The sequence below is a fragment of the Amblyomma mixtum genome, chromosome 1 (genome assembly GCF_055824585.1).
Source record: "Amblyomma mixtum isolate Tamu chromosome 1, ASM5582458v1, whole genome shotgun sequence".
In the NCBI taxonomy this organism is placed as follows: domain Eukaryota; kingdom Metazoa; phylum Arthropoda; class Arachnida; order Ixodida; family Ixodidae; genus Amblyomma; species Amblyomma mixtum.
The window spans coordinates 186994796-187021163 of NC_143012.1; the positions used below are offsets into that span (position 1 = coordinate 186994796).

The 26368-nt window shown below is 51.6% G+C and overlaps 2 protein-coding genes across 2 annotated transcripts in view; both read left to right on the forward strand.

Annotated features, from left to right (window-relative positions):
- The window catches only part of LOC149370244 (uncharacterized), a 125044-nt gene that overhangs the window by 56838 nt on the left and 41838 nt on the right, over positions 1–26368 (forward strand). The gene's annotated exons all lie outside the window — the stretch shown is intronic.
- On the forward strand, positions 934–5952 carry LOC149370248 (uncharacterized). Its single transcript, XM_089560840.1, has 2 exons — positions 934–2015; positions 4855–5952. The coding sequence occupies exons 1-2, from the start codon at positions 1434–1436 to the stop codon at positions 4873–4875; spliced, it is 603 nt and encodes a 200-aa protein (XP_089416966.1). The 5' UTR covers positions 934–1433; the 3' UTR covers positions 4876–5952.

The following is a 26368-nucleotide window of genomic DNA, read 5'->3' on the forward strand; positions in this document are numbered from 1 at the left end:
CGGAGTGCTCGTGCTAGGCCAGCGGCCATTAAATCATCTCGTAGCCATGGTTCACCACGTCTCATTCTTCGGCTGGCCGCCACGTAACATTTGGTGTGAGGTGCTGGGGTCCCTTCATCGCCATCCTGGTCACGGAGCTTCGGCGTCCTGGGCCTGCCGTGGACGTCGGCCGTGAGTACCTGGTCAGCGCCGCACGGCCGTGCCCCAGCCCGCCGGACCTGAACCGACCTCGCCGCTCACCCCAGCCCCGTCCCCCGCCCGGACCACAAGACACGACGACACAAGACCCCACCGACCCGAGACCCGACCGACCCGAGACCCGATCGACCCGAGACCCGATCGACCCGAGACCCGATCGACCCGACCGACCCGAGACCAGACCGACCCAAGACCCAAGACCCACACGTGAATACACCGCTCCCCTGCCCCTGCCGTCCGGTGCGTCCACGGACCTCGGCCGTCAGCTCCTGGCACCCTCCGGCCCGGATGCTTCGTGGACCGGGACTCATTCTCTCATCTCTCTCATCGTGGCGGCCAGCACTGCACCATCTTCTACATCCTGTTCAACCCCCCACTCAAGACCATCGCCATTTCGCCGTCTGTTCGTCACCGATCGGGACGATCACTCGGAGGCCCCGGGTAGTGTGACGAATACGAAGCTGGCAGTGGCGCGGGACGGAGTGCTCGTGCTAGGCCAGCGGCCATTAAATCATCTCGTAGCCATGGTTCACCACGTCTCATTCTTCGGCTGGCCGCCACGTAACAATATGATACCCTCGCTTCCGCAGCGCTAAGAACCAGGTCTAGCCGTGGGAAGGTGGTCACGTATTCGTCGACGTGCCGGGGCCTACGTGAAATAACCGGCGCGTCGGCAACTGAAGAGCACCCTATCCGCCACACAAGAACGGGGGGGGGGGACCCTTTCCTCCTCTTTCTGCATGGCGGCGACGGTGTTCTATGCAGTCACGCTATCTTGACTCTCTAGCGGCGTCAGCGGCATCCAGCGGTATCAGTCGGTCGCTGCTAGCGCTGGGGGATGAAAGGGGGGCGGAGCTGGTTACGAGGCCGACGACAACGCCCACGACGACGCGAAACCCAGGAACGGACGCCAAAGAGCTGCGCTCTAAAAAATTGCGGTCTGCCCGCACGAACAAATACGCCGCACGCTTTCACGCGCCCAAAACTGCCCCACGATCCTCCGTCGTCTGCTGCTGGGATGGGTCTGAGCCGCCGCGCCGGCCACCGCCCGCGCGCGCGCGCGCGTTTAAAGACTGGTGGCGCCATCCTGGAGGCGGCAGATTATCTATTGGAGGAGGAGGATTTCGCGTCATTTCCTGGGGCCAGATTTCGCCGAGTGTCCGCTCTTTACCAATCTTTCTCTATGGCCGCCGTTCGCCACTGTCTGCAAACAGCCTGCCAGTTCTTTCTGAGCCATGAGCGTGGCAACCGGTGGAAGTCCTTCGTCTGCCGCTGCTGCTAAACGAGCTGCCAGAGCAGAGGCCCAGCGCCGTCGCCGCCAGAATCCGGAGGTGCGTGCCGCCGAAGCAGAAGCTTACCGTCGCCGCCGTCGAGATGACCCAGGAGTGCGCGTCGCTGAAGCAGAGGCTAAGCGCCGTCGCCGAGCAGACCCCGCCGTTCGCGCCGCCGAAGCGGAGGCTAGGCGTCGCCTCCGAGAGGACCCTGCCGTTCGCGCAGCTGAGGCCGAGGCCAAACGCAAAATGAGGCTCGCAAAGAATGAGGGTGCAACAAACGCTTTCCGGCGGCAGTTTAGAGACAATCCGTTTGGAAGTGTGTGTTCAGTGTGTGATCGGCCCTGGTGCCAAAATGATGTGAAACCGCTTCGGGATACGTGCCGTGAGAGCCTCCAGCGGGCGTTTCCCAACTGGGACTTGTGTCGGTTGAGACTATGTTCTTCGTGCATGCAATCTGTGCGGAAGGGTGACATTCCTCCTCTTTCGACAACCGACGGTTACAAATATCCCTCGAAGCCAGCGCACCTTTCACAACTGAATGCGGTGAGTGTGAGAGATATATCTCCGCGAATCCCATCCATGCAAGTGCGACCACTGAGGCAGGGACGTTTGTGAACGTTTGCGTTGGTACAGCAAGTCGAGCATATATCCATTTATTTCTCCGACCACAAAGCTTTCTTCATGACAATCAAGAACTGTTAGTGGAGTGTTTCTGAAGAAGGAATATGTGTGAAAAATAAGTCTGTGATTGTACATACCGACTGTTGCATAAATCAGAGAAAATCGAAAAAAAAATTCTCTCGGCCTAACCGCACGTTTGTTCGGATTCAAATTTCACACAGAGGTTGCATTTGGGGGTCAGTTTTGTTTTATACTACACTTAGGTGGGGTACTTGCCTGATCCGGTCAGAATTATTTGGAAATCCCCATTGTCTGTGGCGACAGAAAACCAAAACCGAAAGGCTTCGCAGCACTGGTACCCGTGGCGCCATCTCGCACTCACCGGAGAAACGAGCCCTCTACCGGGGAGGGTGGCATTTGAGGACTTGTCCACTCCTAAAGGCGAAGCTTAAGCGCCATTAATTAGCAGTTAAATAATATTTAGTCATAATCAATTAGTCACTAATTAGTAATTCGTCATTACTTCTTCATCAATTATGTGTGACGCAATCCAGTGGTGACGTCACCAGTGTCACATCGGCAAAGTGGTGTACCTTATGCGAAATGCACTGCCATCTAGTGGTCGCTGCGCGCGATCCGCCATGTTGGAGGATAGCCGCCGGATTCACAGCACGTACTGGTGCACGCTCGTCGCGCGCGCTCTAGTTTCACAGTCCTCAAGATGCCCACATATTGCTCAGTGCCTTGCTGTACGGGTCACAAAGACGCCCAGGGAAAAAAGCGCTTGATTTGAGCGCACTTCTGTTCTTGGACTGCGATCCCCGACATCTGCGGCACAAATATTGCAGAACCGTCGCTATATGTCGAGGCATCGCGCAACGCATTTCGTTTATCGTTACCTCCATGCAGCCAATGAAATTAGAAATAAGCTTTGTAGGCACGAAGAAAATATCACACGAGAGTTGTTTTTCTCGTGCGATTGCCCTTGAAGTGCTGCGATTATCGGCTTCGCAAGAGAGTAATCGTGATCAGCTGTACAGTGGTACGGGTCGCGTTTTGTGTGAACCGTCGCTCCTAGCGTTATCCGCCGCAGCGATTGCACGCGTTAGTTTTAGTGCGAATATTTGTTTCGACGGAAGCACTAGCAAGGATTCACTTCATTTATCACGCAGCACACCACTCCGAGGACCTTCGCAAGGCTGTCGCAAGGCTGCTCACCACTTTATTTTATTTATTATTTACAAATACTGCTATCCCATGAGTTCGGACATTGCAGGAGTGGTACAGAGGATGGAAACCATAGATAAAACAGTAGGAAAGTGCATAATTACAGGTGTGAATCAGAGATTTTACATAAACAATAGTGTGGTATTAATAAAAAAATACATGATTAGGCAATTCTTGCGCAAAGCGGTCAACAGACATCTGACGTAATGTAACATCCAGATCATTCCATAGTTCGACTCTCGAAGGAAAAAACGAATATTTGAAACAGTCTAAAAATGGCATAAACCGCACAACGTTAAGCGGGTTGGTACGGCGAGTGACACGTGCTGAAGAACTGGCGAAAGAAAAGAAAAGCTGGGCGTCAACATAAATGCATTTGTTGATGATCTTGTGAAGAGTGATAAGGCGATCACATATGCGTCTGTGTTGAAGCGTGTCAAGTAATAAGGTGCGGGCATGAGCTGTGGGAGAGAACTGGCGGTCATAACGCTTATATATAAATCTTATTGCTTTTTTCTGCACATTTTTTAGTTTAGTGATGTCTTTAGCGAAGTGCGGTGACCAGACTGCCGAGGCGTAGTCAAGCACAGGCCTTACTAGAAATTTGTACGCCGTCAACTTGCAGTTTTTAGTGGAAGGTGCGTTTTAAGGTACGTTTTAAAAATCCGAGTACGAACTGGCCGCTCGCCGCAGGAAGCAACTTTAAGCACTAGGGCAAACAAACAAATGCTGCATGAACTTTTTAAGACTACCAACATGAGCGTGAGGTTTACTATCGTTTGCTTTCGGCGCAGACGCAAACACAGAAAACGCTACCACAACAACAGCAATTCAAGCGGCACGCCCGTTCGCAAAAAGTATGGAACCAAATAAAAACTTACTCAAACTGGACCGAAATGCGCACATTTTTAGCCGCAAACGAAAATTTTATTTGCCTCGTACATTTCTTGGTCTTTGGCGTCAGCAGACTGACGTCGGACTCCGTGCAAAACTTGTATCTCCGTACCCGGTGGCGTTCGGAAAGTGTTTTGAGCGCGTAATAAGTGTCTGCGAAGTCACTTGGAAACTTGGGCAGCAGAGACAGGTCGACTGACCATTCAGTCATGTTTACAGGCTTAAGTGAGAGGAAATAAGACTTTCGAGCCAGCACAGGCGTAAGGAAGCTATCGCAGGGCGCGCCTAAATCCAGAGAGCAGAGGCGAAACAAGCTTCAGTCATCCTCCAACATGGCCGCTTTCCCCTGGTTCTTCTTTTCTCCGGTAGATGGCAGCAATTTTGCATAAGGTCCGTCTCTTGATCGCTGTATGACCGCATTTTCGGTGATGTCTTGCGCTGCTTCGCAGCAAACAGCACCAAACAAAGATGATTTGCTCACCAATTTAGCACAGCTGGGTTTCTTCGGTCCAGAATCCACTTTGTGACGATCCCAGATACTGCGCGGGTCCACACGGGTCGGAGATGCGGATATACTGCTAGACTCAGTTGGAACAACACAAATATATCCAAGAATCACATTATCGGATACGTGATGCAGAGGCTGGGGTACCCAAGATGACATGCCGCTGCGTTGGCGCCAGAGTCTTCGTCACAAGGAACGGAGGGACGGTGGAGCTGACCTTGTTCACTGAGGCTCAGCTTCTCCCCCGATGGTGTGGACACTTGGGGGCACCGGAGGGCCGACTGCCATAGGATACCTTGATGGTCAGGGCCGAGCGGAGGCAAGCGAACATCCAGGCTCCTTAGACTGCCAGCGGTGTCGTCTCGGACCTTGCTCGTCACCCCACTGACCAGCTTTTTCTAGTTTTTTCCCGTCCATTTGGGCAATCCTTCTTTTCAGGCTGGAGCGTTTCCCTGCCCGTCCTCTCAGTGCCGGAGCCTGTGGCATTCCCCGTCTTCCCCGCATTTTCCCACCGGCTTGTTTTCTTTTTGGCTGGCACCCCTGTCACCCTTGCGGGGTGTGCTTGACAAGTTGAATGCTTGTTGGTGTGGGAATAACCTAACAAACACAAAACCTCCTCAAAATCTCCCAAAAATAACCCATCGGGACATTTGGAATCTCCCCAGGAGGTGCTCATTTTTCCCGAACACATCCAAAAAACGTCCCCACAACTAGCGATGTCCAAAAAGTTGTGCGTCCCATGGAAAGCCCCAAAAGGTTAATGCTCGATTTCTCGGCTCTGGTTCAATAAAATTATTCCTCCTTTTTCATGCAGCCTGCAGGCATCCAAGCGCACATATCTGCCAAATTTCAGGTGGATACTTATTTACAGGTGATGTAATTCACCTAGCTGTCCACTTGTGTGAATGCGTGCTGGTTCGGCCGTTTCGCACTGTGAAATGTCCTAGCATTTTACACACAAAGGAAATATGAATTCAAAAAGTCACCCCATCTTGCCCATATATAAGAACAAATAGCAGCACCACACAGAAGTCATTTCAGTTTACTAGCCGTACTCTTAGCACGGACTTGTAGCCTATTGTCCATACCGGCGACAGCACTATACACCACCACAATCAAAATGCAAGTCAAAGAAAAACGATACAGACGAATTGAAAGTCCGTGCTGAACAAAACTTCCGGTCAACGGCGCAAATTTGAATGAATACAAACAGCAGACGCAAACGTAGGCACCTTTTAGTACACAATTTGTACATAGCACTACGGCGCCATGCCGTAGTGCTATGATGGCCACTTTTTCTCTAGCTCTGAGAAATCCGCAAACTGAAGAAAGTAAAACAGAACATGGGCTGGAAGTTGATGCACCTTAAACAAGTACTCTAAGGGCTACAAAAGCTGATATGCACACTCAAAAGCAAACGTACGTAAAGAGCAACTTGGATGACAAAACAAAAGGCGAGATGAGCGTACGCTGCAGACACGCAGTTTCAGGTCATGGATTTTCTTCAAGTTGAAACCCCCCTCTCTCGGAACAAGCTTCAGCGACATGTTATCAAAACAGAAAAAAAAAATAGTTCTACCAGGCGAAAGTAAAAAAAAAGTGCGAAAAGGCCCTGCAGTATGTTTAAATAAATAAATAAAATAAACCAACATACCTTGACAACTTTGCCTACGGAAACACAGCGATGAAATAGGAGGCTGCAACAGCTGAAACCATGAATTAAACGCAGCCTTCTGTCCTGCGCCTTCTCACAGCACAGCGAACGCTCAAACATACGCGTTACACCCTCGTAACGATCCTGGGAGTTTTATTTTCTTGTGACTAAGTGTGGGGATAAGACTGCTTGAAGCTAGGCGGGAGGGGGGACGTCTTGAGGCTGGTGCAGTGGCGCGCTGCATCCATGGTGCGGCAGACCGCGCATGCGGCACAGTCCGGCGTGAGAGTCGAGATCAAGGCACGATTAATCCAGTGCGGGAGAGTCAATATAGCCACGCGAACACTGCACAAACTACACCGCTCCGACAGGATGGCTGGGCGGTGGCGAAGTAGGTAGAGCAGGCTAATCCATGGGCACTCGCAGAGAGTGGTGGGTCTCCGAAGGTCCTTCCCGCTTATGACCGTAGTTGAGGGCCACGCTTCCACCACCAACGCGCTGCAGTCGTCGGAGGCGCTGAGGAATGCAGGTGCGTACGTATGAGGAGTCGCCTATTTCCACGAACTCCGCCGCCTCGAACAGCGGCATCAGTAGGGCCGTGAAGCTGCGCAAAGGACTTGCGATGCGCCGCCGCTGCATCAGTTCCAAAAGAAATGGTGTGGGCACGCCGAGATGCGCGGGAAAACTGCCGTGAATCCGTAGCTACGAAGTCCACGACAGCCCAGTTGGCGTAGTGATAAGAGCAAGAACTGCCGCGCGCTGGGGCTTGTGCTCGAACGGCTGAGGCAGCGCGAATAACAGCGCGCAAAATGGCTTCCGTCCAGCGAGGAAGCCGATCGAGCGAGCGACGGGAGGACTTCTGCTAGACAGCGGCGCAGGCGCCGATAGCGGTAGATGCCTGAGGGGCCACCACACAATGTTGCAGTTGGACGGCAGCAGGGGAAACGCTAGAAGACGGGAAAGTTGGTGACCGCCGTTTACGGCGGCGCGATGAAAGTGGAGACCGCCGTCACCTGCCTGCAGCATGGAGCCGACGGCCCACGTGCAAGAAACGCATGCGCCGAGAGAGATGCGGGGCTAACTGCTTCCTTGGGCTGTTCGAATGAAACTGCCGTTTCATCTTTCAAAACGACGCGTGCAAGAGCAAAACCTCCTCTCGCCGCAGCTTGTGGCGCGAGGGAGAGAGAAAAAACGCGAGCAGTCGATTTTTGTTTCTTGTTGAAAATCATTGGTCCCGAAAACGTTATGCCCAGTTACCTTTCTGGGACCAAAATCCATTAACTCGCTTTTTGCTGCTTAAAACTCCAGAAAAAACGTTTCTAGACCTTTAGGGGGAGCACTGCCTTTTTGCTTGTGTTTCTATGTCTTGCCTCTGTGGTCTGGAAACGTTTGAGAAACGTCGTACTGGGACTGGGACATTCCATCCTTTCTAGGCGCACATGGGGAGGTCTTGTGCTTGTTGGGAAAGATGACGGCCGGGCTGTCACCCTTCAGACCCATAATGAGTCTTGGCCCCCGATACCTGACTATTCCTGGCGCCATACAGTCTCTTGTTCGAGCGCCTCCGGGGTGTGCAAAGGGAAGATGTCGCCGGAGATAGCGGCCCTCCGGAGACGCTTAGCGCACTGTCACAACTTGCTCCATAAAAAAGGTTCCGGCCATGCTAAAATGCATTCTTGAATGCTATATCAAGCAGGTCAACTTGGAGGCCATGCCGTCGTCTGGCTGCGATACAAAGACCCATACATGTTCCTGCCGTTGGAAGAAACATACATCGAAGCAAAGTCAACTAGCGCACTATTCGGCAACACGCACGGCTTGAACGGTAACCAGGTTCACAACTTTCCGCTGCAGTGTTTGGACTTTTTTATTGAAGCAGCTCATCGGATCTACTTGCTGTTTTCCCCTAAAAAGTGAACAGATGAAAAACCTTCGAGTCCTGGACCCAAAAGTTGTTGTGGGCAAGACTGTACAATCAGTCGCGTTGCTCGCGGTCTCCTTTCCCCTGGTTGTGAACGAAAACGAAGTGAACGAACTGGACAGGGAGTGGCGACATCTCGGCAGTGGAGCTGGGGGACCACGCCAACTTGTCAGCGGGCCAGTTCTGGCGCAGCATATCTCAAATTAAAAAGGGGGACTGATTACAAGAGTACCCCCTGCTGTCCAGCACTGCTGACGAACGTGTATTTTCGCTGGTCATGCTGTTGAAAACATTTGAAAGCGGAGAAACAGGTTGTCAGCGGACGCGTTGTCAAGCTTGCCGGGCGCAAAAAGAACCTTTATGGACAGCTGCTGCTACAGCTGCAAGATCACGCTTTCTCAACAAAAGAGGATGAACAATGATGTCAGCGATGATTAAGAGATGAAGATTGTATGCACCATAATTACTAATTAAAATGACATAATATCTAGAGAATTAATATGCATCAGCATCGACACTGCAAAAGTGTTATTGTGTTTTTATGTTATTGAAGAAAGTGGTTCAGTGCAGGGTGCTGAAAAAACGAATCCACAATTAAGCGCATTCTCCACGCATGCTAGGCTAGTTCGTTTCAACTTGTTGTGTAGCCAAAAAAATATTCTCAGTTGTAAGGAATGCTTTTCTCATTTTACCCTACGTCTGTATCATTGCTGAGGAACTAGCATGATTACATTTACAGTTTCTCGTGATGTCATTTCTTATTCGCTCTAACTACTATTTGGCACTCTTCGATTGCGACTGTGATGAATAAAGAACTGTGCAGTGAGTTACATTATTTAACCGCTTCCGAGTGTTGTGTATGAAGCGGGAAGGGGCATGCACGAAGTGAAACATTTTCGTCTTTCTGTCTGCCTCTTAAAGTAACCCTTAATGTTGTCTGAATAAAATAATTTGTTGTGTTAACGGGGCTTAGCAGGCAACACCACCTCTTTCAACTGGGCATCAACTGCATTTGTTTTTCAAAGTGTTGCATGGGTTCTTTGCGCGTAAAGATAAGACTGCTGAAGGAGCACCTCAGAAGGTAGTGCAGTGAAACGGAAGTCGTCTGCTCGAAGTTCACTTGAGATAGAGGGGAAGTCGGCAGTGCGACGTTGCTCTCTCTCTTCAGTGACCATACCTCTCTGTAAAAAAGCTGGTGCCATCTATGGACTCTCTTTGTTAAGTAACTCTACAAAAAATGAGGAAAAACTACGTCGGGGTTAATACGCTGTTATTTATCTCTGACTAGATGTATAAGAAATGGACGAAAGAGTGAACTGCGCTGAGACTTTGTTGAAGGTTGTTGAAGGTGAAGTGGATGGCTAGGGATTTTTCTCCAATCCAGAGAACGCAGCCGTGCCAGACGGGCCGCCGAGACCCCCGGACAATGAGAAGCCAGACTAGCCCATTGCCGAGAAGCTTTCTTCGCGGCTTCCGTCGCCAGGCGGATGACTTGTTGTTGATGATGATGATGATACCAACTTTATTTTCCAAACCAGATAAGGAGGCCCCCTACTCCCTGTCCCCTGCACGCAGGCCTGGGTGACGGGGGCCGGGACCTCCGCGATTAAAAGCAGGCGAAAAGGTCTTGATTTCTCGCGGCTTCCTCCGTCAGGCGGATGGCTTGTTGAGTTGTGGCGGTGACGTCAGATCACGTGCCTCACTCGCTCCTCGCTGCTGCCTCCCTCGCCTTGAGTAACTCCTGTGCCACTGCTCACTGATTCATGTGCTCGGAGTGGAGAGGGACAAAATAAAAAAGTGTCTGACAAAGCCTTGCTACATGCCATCATGGCTGAACATCACGCCGGGCTCTCGCGGCAAACGCAATCGAAGACGAGCAGAGTCAAATCATCCGGCCCATAAAGCCAGGAGACGAGTTGCGTTACAGCGAAAATGCGTGGCATACGGTACAGAGACGGATGAAGAACGAAAGCAGAGACTGGAGAAGTGTCGTCAAAAAGTGCGTGAACGTAAGGAGAGAAAGCGCTTAGCCGAGGCTGCTGCCTCTGTGTCGCTTACAGCATCGTCGACACCGGGAGAATACCTGGCCGATGCATCGACAAGCCAAAGACTGACACACCATACGATTCGATTAGCACAATGTGTGTGTGTGTGCGAACAACCAATTCCGCATGGATTTCGACGAAAACTTGTTTGGACATGTGTGTAACATGTCCCCCCTTCAAAAGACTGAAATTTTACATAGGATAGCCATTCTGAACACCTTTTTGTCAATGAAAAAAGTCAAAGAAATACATGTTTAAAATGTGACTGCCTCCCTCCATAAATCCACCCTTTGTAGCATGGCAACATAGCATGTTTCACATCCATAGATCTAATGTGCATAATATATGTGACCGTAGTAGCTTTTCAGACTTCTGGCAGCCAGTCGGCAGGCCCGTACGTGCACTTTCCTTTTCATCCTTCTCTCAGTCAACGACAACAACATGGGAGGAGGAAAAGAAGACCCAGAAGTGGTAGCGTGGGAGTTGGCTCAAAAGCAGCGAGCATATGAACAGTGGGCTTCTTCGATTATCCGCCTCTGGCAGCCCGCGGGTTGCTTGCGGGCTGCCCGAGCGCGCTCGATTTTCTCGGGTTGCTCCGCCCACTTCCGGTGGCTGCCCGGAACGCGTTCGTTTTTCTCTGGCTGGGCGGTTTCGGGCTGCCAGCCGGCGGCCAGACTCGCCAGGACGATTTTGTGCTGGCAGCGCTCGGGCAGCTAGCAGACGACAGAGAGGTGTGTGGTAGCGGGAAGCTCGCGCGGCCATTTTTATAAGGACTAGAAGGACCGCGGTTCTTCATGCGATGTTTTGCGCGATGCAGGTGCTTGTTTCGACTAGGCCACGGTGCATATCGACTGTGTCGCCTGCAATGGCACCTTTTGCGGTAGTTCTCGGTGTTTATTGATATGTTTTGCGTGCGTATGCGCGGTCATATTTCGATCGTCTCACCACCTCGCAAGCACAATTGCTCGCTTCATATTACGATCGCATACTTCTGATTCACAAAATATTTCGGCTGTTAATTTCGTGCGCCCGGCGGATATTGCGATGGTGTTCGAGGCCTTTCACGAGAGCAACCGGATTCCAGTTCCGAGTACGCGTTCAGACGCGCGCATATATGCATGTGCTGAACGTGTTTTACGAAGTATTGGTTGAGCGCGATACGGGAGGGTATGGTCTTCATTGCGTTTGGCGCAGTGCAAAAGTGGATATGCTTTGAAAAACGCTTGACTGAAACATGTCCTTTATTAAAAGCCCTCATGAGCACATTGCTCGAGACATCTCTGCGGGCAATAATTGTCGCGCCGACCAATTAAGTGCTGATTCTGTCGTCGCCAACTGTTGTACAGCTTCATGCTCGGGCCTTCTGCCACATATGCTCAAAATATCTGAGAATTACCCTAGGCATGCACCTCCTCGCGTTTGGCTCATTTAAAAAAGAGATGAAAATGAGCTCTAGCGCTGATCGTCATGCAATATCACACGCGGACGTGAGGCGCCGACACGCAGGGCTTTATTGTAGCGCCTTTCATATTCCAGTGCCAGTTCTCTGCTATAAAGCTGTATTATTACAGAAACGACGCAGCTAAATTTATACAGTGCACCCGCTTGTTCTAGGTGGACGTTCAACAAGCTGATATGCGCTTTTGCCGAGATTATGCGTTCCTTGCCTGCAGCAAAAGCCGGCGGCCGACAGACTACAGTTGAACGAACGTATCCCGATTCTTTTCTGCTTACAGCTTACAGGAAGCAGGTTACGAGCGTAGAAATCGCAACGACCACAGCAGAGTCCACCAGGGTCGATCGTCGGCGGTCATACCAGTCATATATACTTACTGCGTTGTAGCAAACACGCAATAATCCGAGAGTACGGCTTGTCGTTTGATAAGCAACGCACGGGCAGTTTTTCCGTCCTATGCTTGAAGCTTACACAGTGCACCGAAGGCACACGCTCGCGTTGTCGTTGCCGATGTATACGAGTGCGAGCTTGATCAGCTGCATGTTCTGCAGTCTGCGGCACGCAGCCCTCAATAACTGCGAGTCGTTGTTTTCGATACCAAGCAGCCGATTCATACCTTTCGCGCGTGAGACGCAGAACGCGAAGCTAGAGAGAGCATCTGCCCTCCGTGATCCGCGACTTGTTTGCCGCCGTGATTGCCGGCAGGCTGGTTCCGGTGGCCGCCAGCCCACGTGATCATGATGCGTTTTCCTGTCAGAGGCGAACTTGCGGGCCGCCAGCGGGCTGCCCGAGCGCGGTTAATCGAAGAGGCCCACTGAGTGGAAGGCTAGACGAGCGGCTGAAACGCCAGAAGCACGAGAGGCACGCCTTGCTAAACGGCGGCAAAAGGACGCCGAATTGCGCCGTTTGGCTGCGTCAATTGAGAGTGTGCTGTGCTTCGACTGTGCTTCGACGACTGTGCGTCGGGAGACGTCGAGCGGTTTCGAAGAAAGAATGAAAACGAGCTAGTGAAACACCCGAGCAACGAGAGGAGCGTCTCGCGAAACGCCGACGACGAGGCGCTCAAAAGCGTCTGCTACCAGAATGGAGAAACGACGGAAACGGAGAGAGGCAGACCGAAGCCAGAGCTCGAGTGCCGCATCTGGCAGCAACGACTCGCTTCAACAAGACGTCTGTGCAGAATCCATTCGAGAACACTTCACCGAGGGACTTTAATGCTGCATTCGCATTCCCACAAGTAAGCAGTCTCTCCGGATATATATTTTTTTTACAACGCTACTCGCATCGCTTGCGTCGCAGTGTGTGTTCTCTCGGTGCCGCAACACAGTCATTCGCCGCGATGCGGCGTTAGCTACGAACCAAGCGAGGTTGCCAAGCAGCAACACAGAGGGCACCACCGTCAAGGCGAGCGATGCTTTGCCAACTTCGGAGGTTCGGGTCAGACGGACTGTTTATGGCTGAGGAAGTGGAGATAAACGTTGCTTCTTATCTGCACTTCGCCGTGGCCGATGCAAATGTCAGGTGACGCGGGGCTGTGTGAGGAGCCGTGCAAAGTCGAACACCGGCGCGTTTACCGTCGTGAGTGGAGGCGTCGGCAGCGGCAAGATGCAGCCGTACGTGAGGCGGAACGCGAAACCGCTGAACAGCGTTAGTGAACGCTTGATAGCCCCCAGACTGCCATTGCGTTCACGGTGGTGAATGCTGTCCGTCCGCTGGAGGCGCGAACGCAGCAGTCGGCAGTTGAAACCGTTCGCAACGAGTTCCCCGACGATGCGAGCGTGAGTGACTTTCGAGCGTTGCGGAGAGGAGGTATTCAAGGCACGGCCACACGTACTGACCGGTGCCTGGCGACGATGTACACAGACTTAATCAGATCACCAGAACACGGTCGGTGTACCCGTCAAGGTGTCGAGCAGCGGCGACGCGAGCGTGAAACATAGCGCGGACTGAAGCGAGGGGTATGCCTACTAAAGCCCCACCATGAAGTAAATTCGATCCGTCGGCGGAGGGCGGCGGTAGTCACGGCGGTGAGCCTCGCGCTCCTCTCACCAGTGGCGCTACAGTCGAGGTGACGTCATACCAGCTGCATAAAAAAGAAGGGCCCCCAGCTCGATCCGTCGGCGGAGCGCGGCGGGTAGTCACGGTGGATCTTTCTCACTGTGTACAAAGATAGTTTGCCATGTCGTCTCCTGCGAAACAGAAGGAGAAGACAGCTCGCCAGTGTGAAGCAAGGAAGAAACAACGAGCTACGGAGACAGACGAAGAACGGGAAGAACGGCTTTCAAGGCGACGTGCTCAAGATGCACTTCGACGAATGCGTGCCAACTCTGTGGACTCAGATGTGAGTTTGGTGAGTGCTCTTAATGGTAGCGAGGACTCAAATCTTTCCAGTGCTGAACGTTGGAATGCGACTAAGCGGATGCGACGCGCCCAAGAAAGTTGGGAAGAGCGACAAGAGCGTCTCGAGAAGGAACGTGTTTATCGGGCCAAGAGTAATGAAGCCCGAAGAAAACGACGTGCAGAAGAAACACCTGAAGAGAAAGCAGAACGTTTGAAGAAAAGGCGGGAAAAATCTCTTGTCAAGGCTGGTCTAACAGAACCGATGGGGGACATTGTGCTTCAGCGGTGCGAAGAACATACAAGAAGAGTCAAGGAGTTCGAGTCGGCAACACGTGAATTCCATAGACGTTTTACGAACAGTCCCTTTGGAAGTGTGTGTGAACGATTGTGGCATAAGGACAGTCTCACTTCGGTAAGCGAACTCATGTTCCCTACTTTGAGAAAGGCATATCCGGAATGGGATGAACAGACCTTAATGTCATTTAATGTCATTCGAATCGAATGACATTAGCACCTAACGTCATTATTCGACTGCTACACGGGAACATGTGATGTCATTAGGTTCGAATGGCATTCTCCATCGAATGAGTTAGGGGAACTCATTCGCATTCGATCTCGAACCGAATGCGTACTATGGACACCAGATACGCAGCAGGAACAAGCGACGCGAAAAAATAATGTGCACACTGCCAAACCTAGAAAGTGCATTTATTTAGTTTTGCTGAAAAAAGTTAATGTTGGTGTGAATCTGTTCACACCAGAGGCTGTCGTGGATAGCTATTACTCTCGGTCTCAGCAGCCTACAGCAGCGGCCGAGCGTGAAGCAGCGCTTTCCCGCGACCGTCGGTCATTTTGGGATGCGTGATTCTTGCTGGTTGGCGTGCCATGTTCATTAAGCTCGAAGGTACTTAAAGACGTAACTGAGCAGTTTACCTTTTGGAAGTCATCGCCATGTCAGCCATTTTGTTTGTTTACATTTGTCGGATTTGTGGTTGATTTTGTACTTGGCTTGGCTTTTGTTGGCTAAAGTGGTGCAGAATGGCCGGAAATAATATTTTAAGCTTATAATAGGTGAGGTGCGTTTCCGCCGTCAACGCAAAGAGTCATGGGAAAATCATCTGCTAGCTACTTCCGGTTCCAAATTGCTCAACTGATTGCATGCATCGCCCTATTCACCGCGTAAGTTGACATCGTTTATGCGATAAATAACTCTTGGTACTAGTCACTGATTGCACTGAAGCATCGAAAGAGAAATTCAACTTCGCCTCATGAGCAGTCTGCAAGTTGATTCGCCTTGTAGCCTGCTGCAGTTGTGATTTTAGGGTGACGAAAGGAGCCTGGTACCTAACGCACTTTTAGCTCTAATATGGTACGTTGCGCAGCGCAGGGCTAATCACACATGCGATTGAAGTAAGTAACGTGGTGACCTTGACTTCATGCAACGTATTTCCAACGGATCACTGAAAGCAGTAAGTACTCGATAAAATATTTCTGCTCCACAACACGCGGGCAAGCCATTTCATTTTATTCACGCAGCTCCGTGCAACACAGCGTGGCATATATAATCTAACGCCTCTACTCTCCTTTGCGGCGTGTTCCTGAGTGTTCTCACATGAAATGCCGCCTGCACTTCATCTGGAATAACAAAAAGGCGACAAGGCGATTTATTACTGCACCATGTGATGTGCTGAGACGCGCGCCGCGCGCAGTGGCATATATGGGTCGTCTGCTAGCACACTGACGGCTCTACACGCTGTCAGGAAAATACGAGCATCGTCTAATCAGCTGCACAGATTGCAGTTTACCAAAGTGCGGCAAAAAACGGCTGTATAATGACTTATGCGCTAAACATGTCGAAACGCACACGAAATCACCCTCAGCGCATATGCACAACAGACGTGGACTACGGCGGCCGGCATATGTCAACCATGAAAAAATACTCTTACCTCTCTAGATTGTCCATTTCTGCGCTCAGGTCATGCATGCAGATATGTAGTACGGGCTTCTCTTTCGATGCTTCAGTGCAATCAGTGACTAGTACCAAGAGTTACTTATCGCATAAACGATGTCAACTTACGCGTTGAATAGGGCGATGCATGCAATCAGTTGAGCAATTTGGAACCGGAAGTAGCTAGCAGACGATTTTCCCATGACTCTTTACGTTGACGGCGGAAACGCACCTCACCTATACGGCACACAAATCTTCTCACCCGCTTTTGAAACACTGCACAACAATTTCAAACATCTTTTATGCGCGCTGATGTCGTTCAGTTGGACTATTTTCAGTTGGACATTCGATGCATCGAATGCCATTAGGTTCGAATGACATTAAATTTGCTAGTGTTACAGGGGTTTAACACTTGTATAAACAGTCTTAAAGAAGAAAAGATTTCCCTGTACAGTGTGTCTAATGGCTGCAAATATCCACCCATGCCGGATGGATTGCCACGTTTGAACCCAGCAGCCGTACGGCTACTGTCTCCACGCATACCATTTGTGCAGATCCGTAGACTTGTGAATTGGAGAAATGGTCAATATGGAATCAAAGGTCCAATTGTAGATGTACCTGTAAACACAGATGAAATGTTGAAGCAGCTACCAAGAAACGTGACGACCAACAGCTTGTCTTTGTGAATATTAAGAGACGTCTCTCGTCTATCCAGCAGACGAGGTGTCACGTGAACAACTGCTGCCTTGCGTAGAGGTTCTGCAAGATTCCCCATTGTATAAGCATTATGAAATCAAAATTGATGCGATATTCTGCGAAATATCGAAATCTCGGTGGGCGAAATCTCGATGAACCTAAGCTTTTACTAAGAGCACCATCAAGATACACCACAAGCCAATGAAGGCGTAGCCAAGGGGCATTGCTTTCGGAACCTACCGGGCTTAACCAAGCTAAGCCTCTTCCAATTTTTTTTCGTGCGACGCAGTTTTTGCGGGAAACGTATCTCCAGCTTTGACGGTGTCCACGCGTTGCGGCGACGCCGCGCGTCTGTTGGTGCGACAACCGGCGAGGCAGTGGGAGAGTCGCGGCGCGGAGCAGCTGCTGCTGCCGGCTGCAACAGCTGTGCGCATGCGCAATGTCGGGGGGAAAGGGAGAGAGGTGTGGGGAAGCTCGGCGAGTGTGTGGGGTGCGCGAGAGATCGTTGCAGACGAGCGACTTGACTCCGGTGAGTGAAGCCTTTCCTGGTTGGGACGCGGTGATGCTGCAGGGAGTTCAAGTGTGTTACATGTGCAGGAGCAGCCTTAGGGAAGAGAAAGTTTCGCTGTATAGTGTCTCGAACGGGTACAGATACCCCCCTCCTATGCAGATATAGCTGTCGAGCGACTCCTGGGTTAACCAGAGTTAAAACCACAGCCTATTTTTCGGAGGCCCCGGTTCGATTCCCCAACTCGACCAATTTCCTACTCGGTTTTATTTATTTATCTGAACTGACTAGAAAGTTCAATTAGGTTAATTTCTAACCTATTATTACTCAGTTAGTCATTATCATAGAATGCCTTAAATCGCGTTCCGATATCGAATGCCATCGATTAAGTAATGATTGGCATATGCCCGTATAAGGCACGTAACCGAAACGCGCGTACACATCTGCCGACACGGCTGCTAACGACAGTATGAGGCATTAAAGGCTTTCGCCTTAACTAGACGTAACCAGGGATATACCGTACCTCTCGCTACGTATACCCGGGCATAACTGAGCTAAGCCACTGCCATTTTTTTTTTCGGAGGATCTGGGGTGAAGCGTGAGTGACTGCAGTCCTTCTTCGCAGTTGATGCCGTTTGGCATGGTTGTACATGGATTCGTAGACTCGCGGGCTACGAAAGCGTCGTGCTTCTCGTTGTCTTAGCCCCACCGCTCACGCTGCTGGCTGCTCTGCAGGCGTAGCTTTGATGTCGCGCGTATTACGTATACCGTATTGGTTTGGTTGTAGTCGAACTCGTTCGCGGGCTCGACTCAAAACTTGCGCTTCATTTTGTTTGAACTCTGCTGTTTACGCTGCTCGCAGTGCAATCTAGCTTTCATGTTGCGCGCATCGCTGGACGTATTTGTTTTGTTGCAGCTGGACTCCTACGCCCACGACCTCTTTCCCACTGTTCTCACTTCGAGTTGTTGAGCAATTCGCTCTCGCCCTACCATAAGCTTGCCGTCCCGGTTAGCTCAATTGGTAGAGCGACTGCTCCGGTGAAGCGGTGGTCCCGGGTTCGAACCCCGGACCAGGACGAATTTTTCTTTAACTACGAAGTTTCTGAGAAAGCTGTATAGCTTTCCTTTGTAGCCGTATGGCTGCGCTCCGGTGGATGCCAATGAGTAATTACTCCCTTATTACGAACTCTTTACCAAAGGGGCGGTTCTCGGTGTTGAAGCCCTCGCTGTTCATGCGGTTCGCGATGCAGCTCTATAGCATTCATGCTGCGCGCATTGCTGCCCCGTATTAAGTTTGTTCTGGCAGGGGTCATACCAGAATCGGTTGGTACTGTGCCTAAACACATTAACCGAACTATATCGCTGAGTATCGTATATCTGCGTGGATAATGCTTGAGAATGCCGGCGAGGACCTCGGTCAAACATAGTTGCACACATTTGCTTGCGCTTTCAGTTTTCTCGTCAAGCAACTTCCTAAACGAACGACGTTTTGCTCCGAGTTTTGGTTTTTTAGCGCCTGGGTTCTTTTTCGCGCTCCTTCGACCGAAAGCGATTAACTGCGGCAGTTCAGGCTGCTGCGCGTTGTGCATGGCGACTACACGAGGGAAGACAGTGTCCTCTTACAAGCCATTAATTGCACACCCAAGGTGACAGTCTCTTAAACATTCTATTGGGTCATGCAGCGCTGTATCTGCGCGAGAAGCAGCGGTTAAAAGCCTTTTAGAGCGGTTAAAAGCCGGTTAAAACCCAAACGATTAACGTACATAAAAGCACGTCCTGCATAAAAATTCATCTGGTCACAACCATGTTACAGTGCGCAACTAGGGCACCGCATTCACCTATTTACAAACGGTAAGGGACTACCGTCAGTCGGGCCCTCTTAAGAGGTATATAGTAGCTCCGAAATAATCGCTAAGCTATCCTGCACCAGAAGATATTAAAACTAAGATGAGTAGCAGCCTACGCAAAGCCGATTGCACGAGCAAACGCGCTTTTGAGAGAATATATTAGTAAAGTTTTGCCTCTTCTTCTTCTACCAAAAGAAGCAAATAGGTTCTTTTTCTCTTCTTTCTTCTGCACCAGGGGTGCCCCGTCGGAGACGGCTTGTTATTACTTGAAGGCTGAAGGTCTATAGGAGATGATACTTGGCAAACAACAGAGCACTTGCAGGGGATATAAATTGAAGCTTTATATACAATAGTTTACATATATATACAGGTTGAGCAGTGAGCACAACAACAACATGGAACTGGCTAACATTTAGGGGAGGCCCCTACTCGGCATAGCCGAAGATGCGTTGCATCTATCTCCGTAGCCCAGAACCCCTCTTCCGGGCTCCGAGACCCAGTTTTAAACACACATGGGCCCGGCCCACATTCATCAGCATCCAATCGTGTCAAACCCTTAACACGATTGGTTTTTAGCCGCGTGGTCCGCCCTCCAACTTCCTTAAGACACATAACTCTCTCTCAAATGTACATATTGTAAAAAGGGCATCATTTTCCCTTAAAACACCGTACATTCCGAGAATTCACACACATGCGGATTGGCCCCCCGGGTTACGTGCCCCGCCCCACACTTCCACCGTAGTAAACAAACTCTCTCCCCTATGGAAAGAAAAAGCAAAACACATAAGAACAACATGTCAAAACACTGCCACGGGTCCGTTTGTCTCCCCAGTCCCCGTGACCTTGACGCTTCCCGGCACTAGGGCAATTGTCGGCCCCAACCCAGCTGCGCCTGTTGCAAACATCGCCCTGGAGCGCAGATCCACTTTCCGATAAGAATCGGGTCACAATGGACTGCCGAAGCCACCAGTTGTCCTCCGGGGTCTGGGCGGCGACATAAGTCGAGATGGCCGCCACTGTCCCCAATTAAGCAGGTGGCAGTGCTCGCTCTGTGCGGCGGCGTCTTCTGCGCGCGCCCGCTTCTTGAGCCCGTGTTGTCGAGCCTCGGGGCTATCCCGGACGCCAGCCAGCTGCACCGCCGCTTACAGCTCCCATTCATCCGGACGCACCGGACCCCGCTTCGTTCGGCAGTGTTCTCTTCTCAAAAGAAAAGCGGTCGAACCTCCGAACGAAGCGTCCGAAACTTAATTGGGCCGCAAGTGGCGTTTGTGAAACCGCGGTGAGCTGTCGGCGTAAGATGAAACGGCGGCTTGACCTTTTTATGCTCTTGGTTCTTTGTGCACTGGCACAAAGCGACCGAGCGGCGAGATACACGCGTCCTTCCCCAAAAGGGGACAATGGGAGGCTTGGGTGAGCCCGCTCTGCGCTCTCCTCGCAGCCCCGCCGCCGGGGGCTCTCCGGGTTCTGCAGCGGCGACACCAAAGGCGACAGAAAGATGGGCGCTCCTAATGAGACCGCGCGCATCCACATATCTCCCTGGGGCCCGCTCAACGACGAAGCCCCCCTTCCTTAGCCCGAAGAAAGGAGGGGGGAAGGGGGAATCAACACACATGGCGCATGCTAGCCCTCTACACGCCCCCCTCAAAATTCATCTAAGGGTTGCAGCACGCTTAGATGAATAAAACACACAAACAAAAGGGCTAGTGGCTTACCTACAACGAACCCAAAAACGAAACTAAGCACGCACTTCAAAAGTAAAAACGTTTCATGCATGCTGTGGTCGTAGTACGGGTGTTCCGGTCCATTGGCTGTGCTTACAGTCAGTGCCACACACGTGCGTACGCGTTTCACACATTCACATACAGCGCCTTGACAGAAGTCCAGGCTGTCGCGCCGCGACCAGTAAAACCTGCATGCACAGCCCCGTCCTGCTCGCGAACGAGCACACATACACACAGACACTTGCAACTGAAGCACTCGTATGAGGTCCGCAAGTGGCCGCGTGAGCCTCCTTGGTCGCACCGAGTGTCCCGGTGTGCATTCGAGCCGTGATGTGTTATCAACGAACACGGTTAACGGCTAACGGTCACTCAGCTCATGCGCCTGGTGCCGCCACGGGGCGAGAATTCAAAAGCTGCTGCCCTCCAGGATCGAAAACATCCTGGTCCGCGATGGGTCCGAATCCCCGCGCACGTGATGCCCCTGAGGGTACGCTTTCTCCGGCGTGCCAGTACAAACCGCGCGAAGCGTAAGGAGCATAGCCCCTGGTCGGCCTAGTAACCATACCACTGCGGCCGGTTTTGCTGCGCTTGCTTTGGCGTACTGCCGCACGGAACGTATTGCTCCACGCGCCGACTTTCGGCGTGAAAGCCACGCACCTGCCTCCTGGCACTATGCCTCGCTTGGAGCCATCTGCACCTTTAATGCACGGGCTAACCTTAAAATTGCCGCTCCCTGATTGATCTACTCCTGCCGGTTTCGTGGCTTCGTCTGAGACGGCATGAGGTTCCTCGCAGTCACCTGACCCGAATTTGCCCTTCGGCCAGTCCCTACGCATCTCCCTGTCCTCACCTGACCTGATCAGACACCCATTGGGTGCGTTCGACAACTGCGCGGTACTTCCCCTGGTCGGCCCAGCAGGCCCACCTTCATTCTCTGCCTCCGAAGAAAGGCTCTTGCCATCAGTAACGCTCCTGGGCACTTCCTGCCCTATGCCCGGCACAGTGTGCCGTTGCCGCAGCGGTAGCTCTCCTCCTGGCGTTAGCTCGCCAATCTTCCGTCTTTCGTTGCTGGCCGTTTCATGCCGAACGGACTCCTCTTTTTCGCAGCTTGCTAGAGACCGGGTTTTTCTTCCCGAACTCGTGCCCTCGTCCCTGGCCTCATCTGGGGTAGAGCTGATCTGAGCGGATTCCTCGTCGGAGTGCGCGATCACTGCCTCTAATACCGCGGCGCTCTGTTCCATCAGGGTGCTTCCTTCACTTGAAATTTCAGTTTCCCGATAAGCTGACTCCCTTCTTGCTTCTGCCTGGCCGTTTTCGTCTCGTTCTTTTGACATGTCGGAGGTCACAACCTCCGCCATCAAGCCTGCAACAATTTGACCGCTGTCCCGTTTGTTATCGGTCAATTTGGTCTCGCTTACCCCCAGATCATCAGAATTTGGCTCCTCCCCTTCGTTACGAGCCGCCCGCAGTGGCGGAAAATCTGTGATACTCTCGCGCCCCTCAGGAACCTCGTCCTCACTTCCTGCGCTTTTTGCGGTCTTTTCGGAAAAAGAGGTGTTTCTGCCTACCGGCCGACTGCTTACAGCGTCCTGCCTGCTTCTTTCTTGGCCTGCGCTGGACAAGCATATCAATTTGTCCTCCACCGCAGACGGCCTCACCTCTCGGGACTCGGAGCAGTTCTGTATGGCTAGTTGACTAGCACTTCTAGACTCCCTGAGCTTAGCCACTTCGAGCCCTAGCTGCTCAAGCTTCGCTGTTACCACCTCCCAATCCTGAGGCAGCGCCTTTCCAGCATTTTGCTCTGCAATTTGCGCCTGCAGGTCCGCTAAGCGCGCCTTAAATAATTCCAATTGGTCCCTCACATTGAGTTTGGGTCGGCATAGATGGCCCTCCATACCGCTTCCGTACCCCTCGACTGTCCTAACGGCTCGAAACACACGAACAGGGGCGTGAACAATGCGACCAAGGAAACTCACAGTTTCGATGCGACGTTCCGCATGGCCGGCTCCTTGGGGTCGCGTCCACAGCCACTTTCCGCACGCTGCGATGAGCTGTCGCACGCCGCTTTACCGGTGCCCGTCGCCGTCACCTTGCTTTGAACCGCAGGTGATCGTCGAGTCTCCGCCTCGACGCGCTGCTTTCCTGACCGGAAGCCCTTACGCGCCGCTGGACGATCGCTGAGGTCCTTGCCGCTCACTTGCTCGCTCTTGCTCCTGAAGCTGTCCGCCGCGATCAGCTGCCACTTGCCGTCGGTGTCCTCGACTGTCGCCGCTCCACTGGAGACGATGGCAGTTGACTTCCGATGACGGGACCTGGCTTCCTCGACCGCTGCAGCTTCTCTCCGCCTGCACCTTGTCCTCCCGAACCGCCGATGTTCGACTTGTTGATGCCTGGACGTCTCCCCTTCTTTGCCTTCCCCGTTTCCTGTGCTTCCTTCTGATAGCAACAGGATCCTGTCGACTGCGCCAGTAAAGTTTTGCCTCTTCTTCTTCTACCAAAAGAAGCAAATAGGTTCTTTTTCTCTTCTTTCTTCTGCACCAGGGGTGCCCCGTCGGAGACGGCTTGTTATTACTTGAAGGCTGAAGGTCTATAGGAGATGATACTTGGCAAACAACAGAGCACTTGCAGGGGATATAAATTGAAGCTTTATATACAATAGTTTACATATATATACAGGTTGAGCAGTGAGCACAACAACAACATGGAACTGGCTAACATTTAGGGGAGGCCCCTACTCGGCATAGCCGAAGATGCGTTGCATCTATCTCCGTAGCCCAGAACCCCTCTTCCGGGCTCCGAGACCCAGTTTTAAACACACATGGGCCCGGCCCACATTCATCAGCATCCAATCGTGTCAAACCCTTAACACGATTGGTTTTTAGCCGCGTGGTCCGCCCTCCAACTTCCTTAAGACACATAACTCTCTCTCAAATGTACATATTGTAAAAAGGGCATCATTTTCCCTTAAAACACCGTACATTCCGAGAATTCACACACATGCGGATTGGCCCCCCAGGTTACGTGCCCCGCCCCACACTTCCACCGTAGTAAACAAACTCTCTCCCCTATGGAAAGAAAAAGCAAAACACATAAGAACAACATGTCAAAACACTGCCACGGGTCCGTTTGTCTCCCCAGTCCCCGTGACCTTGACGCTTCCCGGCACTAGGGCAATTGTCGGCCCCAACCCAGCTGCGCCTGTTGCAAACATCGCCCGGGAGCGCAGATCCACTTTCCGATAAGAATCGGGTCACAATGGACTGCCGAAGCCACCAGTTGTCCTCCGGGGTCTGGGCGGCGACATAAGTCGAGATGGCCGCCACTGTCCCCAATAGACCGATTTCACAAGCAGTTGCGCTACGCCACCGCCGCCGCGATGCACTCTGGGAGTTGTGGTACTCCGGCCGGCGGCCGCGTCAGCGCGGTGCGTGGCGCACGCGCGAGAAGCAGCCCTGTTTGCGTCGCCACGCGGTGTTTCTCTGCGTGAATGCTGTATTTGCGGGACAAGTGCGTTCACCTGAGGAGTTTCGTGAGCTCCGACAACTGTGCGAAGCAGAGCGTCCCGGATTTTCCGTTTTCTAGAAGAGAAAAAGTAGCCAAGACATTGCATAGAAGCTGTTCACGAGAGACAGCTGAAGAAGTGCTGTTCAGCACATTTAGCCGTACTGTCCCTGTTGATCAGCGGACAATGACAAATAGCAAATTTTTAAGTTCTGAACTGTATTAAATGCCCTTTACGCGGCTCTCAGCTTTAAGGCAGTCCCCTAAATTGTTAAAAAGAAGGCAATCGGATTTGTCTTCGTGCTGCATCGTCAAGCCTTCTTTGCAGCGATTTCTGCCCGGTGCAAGGTTGTAAGGCAACAAGTGTGCTAGATTTATTGTTATATTCAGGAATCCACAATGTTAGCTTGATGCACGTATTCACTCCTGATGTCTCGAGCTCCCATACTAGCGATAATGCTTTCTCTATTTCACGGAATGAGAAAGCGGGCTATAAAACTGTCGAAATGTGGAATAATTTCCAACGTTTTGTTGCTCACTGGTCGTTGAGTATACATGGTAGTCCAGTAACAGCCACATGCCATTTATGCCGGGATATCACCCACATTTTGTCCGTTGTTTTGGATAAAAAAGGCCATCTAGTGTTTACCAATCAGTCAACCTGTTCAGACTCGTATTAAGAAAATAGCGAAAGTGAGTCGTACGGGAGACGCCCTGGCAGAAGATTATATTAACCTAAATAAAAAAGTAATTAGTGTATCAATAATGAAAATAAAACTATACGTCACGAAATTAAAATCCACTAAACCCTAATTAGGCGCACTCAAAAGCTTCCCGATTGGCTTCTCCTTTTCTCATTTTGTACTGAACACAAGCATTTGTCACATCTCCATTTAGAAAAACAGCATAGCTCGCTCGAATCGCTCACCTTTCCTGCTGGTGACCCGCCGAGCACGTCGTAAATACATGTATGTGTTTACGTGAATAAGAAAAAACAATCGCATGGCCGGTTTTGATCAAGGGCTATGATGAAAAAATAAAGGCAACAAACGCTGTGTGACACGTCTATAGCGAATGCCTAGATGAATACAGCGAATACTGAAACAGCAAAATGAGGTGGCAAATATGTAAATACTGTCTGAAGACGTTAATTAAATCACGTGCATCGCTATGCGTTCAGATGTTCTGCTGACAAAATTAACGAAAGCGGCCGTCAAGCGCGTTTTTATCGCCACCTGCAGCATTTTCCAAAGCAAGGTTCGAGGAACAAACGCAGCGTCGCCACCGCGGCCACTCCACCTCATGCGGCAACTGACCACCCTCTCTGCGCTGCTCCTACCGCGATTAGCTTTGCACCCCTCGAAACTCCGCCGTGGAGCCTCTGTTTCCTTTATAGAGCTCAACACAATAAACGAAACGGCGGAAAGCTACTACGGCCGGGTATAATGCCATTCAAGGCGCAAAGTAATGTAGGCTGTCGTGCAGACGACGCCACGAAGGACTACAGCCAAGATGGCGGCTGGCTACTTCCGGTAAACGCGCGCATGCGCAGTATGCTTTGTGAAATCGGTCTATTAAGCAGGTGGCAGTGCTCGCTCTGTGCGGCGGCGTCTTCTGCGCGCGCCCGCTTCTTGAGCCCGTGTTGTCGAGCCTCGGGGCTATCCCGGACGCCAGCCAGCTGCACCGCCGCTTACAGCTCCCATTCATCCGGACGCACCGGACCCCGCTTCGTTCGGCAGTGTTCTCTTCTCAAAAGAAAAGCGGTCGAACCTCCGAACGAAGCGTCCGAAACTTAATTGGGCCGCAAGTGGCGTTTGTGAAACCGCGGTGAGCTGTCGGCGTAAGATGAAACGGCGGCTTGACCTTTTTATGCTCTTGGTTCTTTGTGCACTGGCACAAAGCGACCGAGCGGCGAGATACACGCGTCCTTCCCCAAAAGGGGACAATGGGAGGCTTGGGTGAGCCCGCTCTGCGCTCTCCTCGCAGCCCCGCCGCCGGGGGCTCTCCGGGTT